The sequence below is a fragment of the Schistosoma mansoni genome, chromosome W (assembly GCF_000237925.1).
Source record: "Schistosoma mansoni strain Puerto Rico chromosome W, complete genome".
Lineage (NCBI taxonomy): Eukaryota > Metazoa > Platyhelminthes > Trematoda > Strigeidida > Schistosomatidae > Schistosoma > Schistosoma mansoni.
The window spans coordinates 54,352,575-54,355,129 of NC_031502.1; the positions used below are offsets into that span (position 1 = coordinate 54,352,575).

Consider the following 2,555-nt stretch of genomic DNA (forward strand, 5'->3'; position numbering starts at 1 on the left):
GTAGAGTTTCAAAACATGGCTTACTGGCTGCAAAATATGTGAATAACTCATCAGTTAACTCTAATCACCTAAAAACATAATACCGACCACCTTTGAAAGGCACACATCACAAACACAAAAGTCAACGAAATGAATAATGAAGAGGGACAAGAGCTTCAGCACAATGTTTAAATATATAAATTTCACTATCTTCCTTATTGTCAAAGACAACAAAACAGAAATAAATGCATTAAACTACAATCATCTGAGATCGCTGACGTGTTCAGCTCGAAATTACGGCAACATGGTCTCCTATTTCATGAAGCTTTACTCAAGAAACACAGAAAATATGGAGAAAAAAGTAAAGAAGGGGGTCAAAGATAAGTTTATTTCAGGGTTTTATTGCACGACAAGATTACGAATAAATATTACATAATTATTTGCCTCACAATATAACTTAGAAGCATTTACGGTGAACAATACCCGGACCAGATTCATCATATTCTTGTTTGGAAATCCACATCTGTTGGAATGTAGACAATGACGCCAAAATAGAACCACCAATCCAAACGGAATATTTACGCTCAGGTGGAGCAACTATCTTGATCTTCATTGTGCTCGGTGCCAATGCTGTGATCTCTTTCTGCATACGATCAGCAATACCTGGGAACATTGTCGTACCACCTGACAACACAGTGTTCGCGTACAGATCTTTACGAATGTCCACATCACACTTCATGATTGAGTTGAATGTGGTCTCATGAACACCAGCAGATTCCATACCCAAGAAACTTGGTTGGAATAACGCCTCAGGACAACGGAATCGTTCGTTACCGATCGTGATCACCTGACCATCAGGCAGTTCATAACTCTTCTCCAGAGATGAGCTGGATGCGGCAGTGGCCATTTCCTGTTCAAAGTCAAGAGCCACATAACACAGTTTCTCCTTGATGTCACGCACGATTTCTCGCTCAGCTGTTGTCGTGAAACTGTAACCACGTTCCGTCAGGATTCTTCATCAAGTAGTCGGTCAAATCACGACCAGCCAGATCCAGACGCAGAATAGCATGTGGTAGAGCATAACCTTCGTAGATCGGTACAGTGTGTGTGACACCATCACCAGAGTCCAACACAATACCAGTTGTACGACCCGATGCATACAGTGACAGTACAGCTTGGATGCCGACGTACATGGCTGGTGTGTTGAATGTCTCAAACATGATTTGGGTCATCTTCTCACGATTGGCTTTCGGATTCAATGGAGCTTCGGTCAACAGGACAGGGTGTTCTTCTGGAGCCACACGCAATTCATTGTAGAATGTGTGATGCCAGATCTTCTCCATGTCATCCCAGTTCGTCACAATACCGTGTTCGATTGGGTATTTCAGTGTGAGAATACCACGTTTCGATTGTGCTTCATCACCGACGTAGCTGTCTTTCTGACCCATACCAACCATCACACCCTGAGAGATAGGGAGAGAAAGACAGAGAGAAATAGGCATTAAAATCGCACTTCAAATGACATTTTATTGTCGAATAGAGCTGGCATATGTCAACAGCAACAACAACGACAATGTATGATTAGAATGATTGTGATAAGTGCTTCACAGTGAAGTAATATGGATAGATGTCTCGACATCCTATCACTGTGTTGTAGGTATCACAACTTTTCTAACTGATACAATCAATTTAACTAAAAATGACATTACTGTAATATGACAATAGATTCATGCAATAAAATGGGAAAGTGACTTGTTGAATGAATCTTATGACTATACTTACTTGATGTCGAGGTCGTCCAACGATGGAAGGGAACACTGCTCTTGGTGCGTCATCACCAGCGAATCCAGCTTTGCACATCCCTGATCCATTATCAACAACGAGGGCTTGAACTTCTTCGTCGGCCATGATTATATTCCAACTTCAACTGTCGAGCGAATGAACAATTCAGTATGATAACTTTACAACAATCCACTACAATTTATTCATTTTTATTTTTAACTTATATCCATTTATGGTCATTGAGGCCGTGTACTACCGAATAAGATTTTTTATTGGTGCATACCTAATTTTACATTTATTACCATTGTATATATGCAAGTTCTTGTGTGTGTGTGCATGTATATGTATGTACATATATATACATTCCATTCTGGTCAGATTCATTTCAGTTATTATTTGCAGAATTTTGTGCCCTTTTCATTGATTTGTACGTGCGTTATTAGATTAGTGGGGAGACATTAATATGCATCTATCCATATATGCAGAATTCGAGAAATAGTTTTAAAATGAATTTCTGCAATAATTGAAACACAAAATAGTTTACTTATCAAAGGTCAAAACATATCCGAATGAATGTTAGTGAATATACAAAAATATACTGAAGGTATTTCGAAAAAAAGCTGTAAAATACTTGGATAGTTTTATTTGTTCTGCATAGCTAGGAATATGATCTAAGAAATACTGACATAATCACGTATACAGATATGATGAATAATCCTTAAGCATTTAAAAACGTGAATCATGATTTTAGATAGTATCTTTCTGTGTATGAAAGAAATGGTAATTGGCATTAG

General features: G+C 38.3%; 1 protein-coding gene across 1 annotated transcript; it reads right to left on the reverse strand.

The window, feature by feature from the left end:
• Window positions 1-341: 341 nt before the first annotated feature.
• On the reverse strand, window positions 342-1,957 carry Smp_161920 (putative actin). Its single transcript, XM_018790176.1, is given in 3 exon segments — window positions 342-949; window positions 954-1,442; window positions 1,762-1,957. Coding segments are annotated over 3 exon segments (1,128 nt in total). The 5' UTR covers window positions 1,888-1,957; the 3' UTR covers window positions 342-436.
• Between the last annotated feature and the right edge of the window lie 598 nt (window positions 1,958-2,555).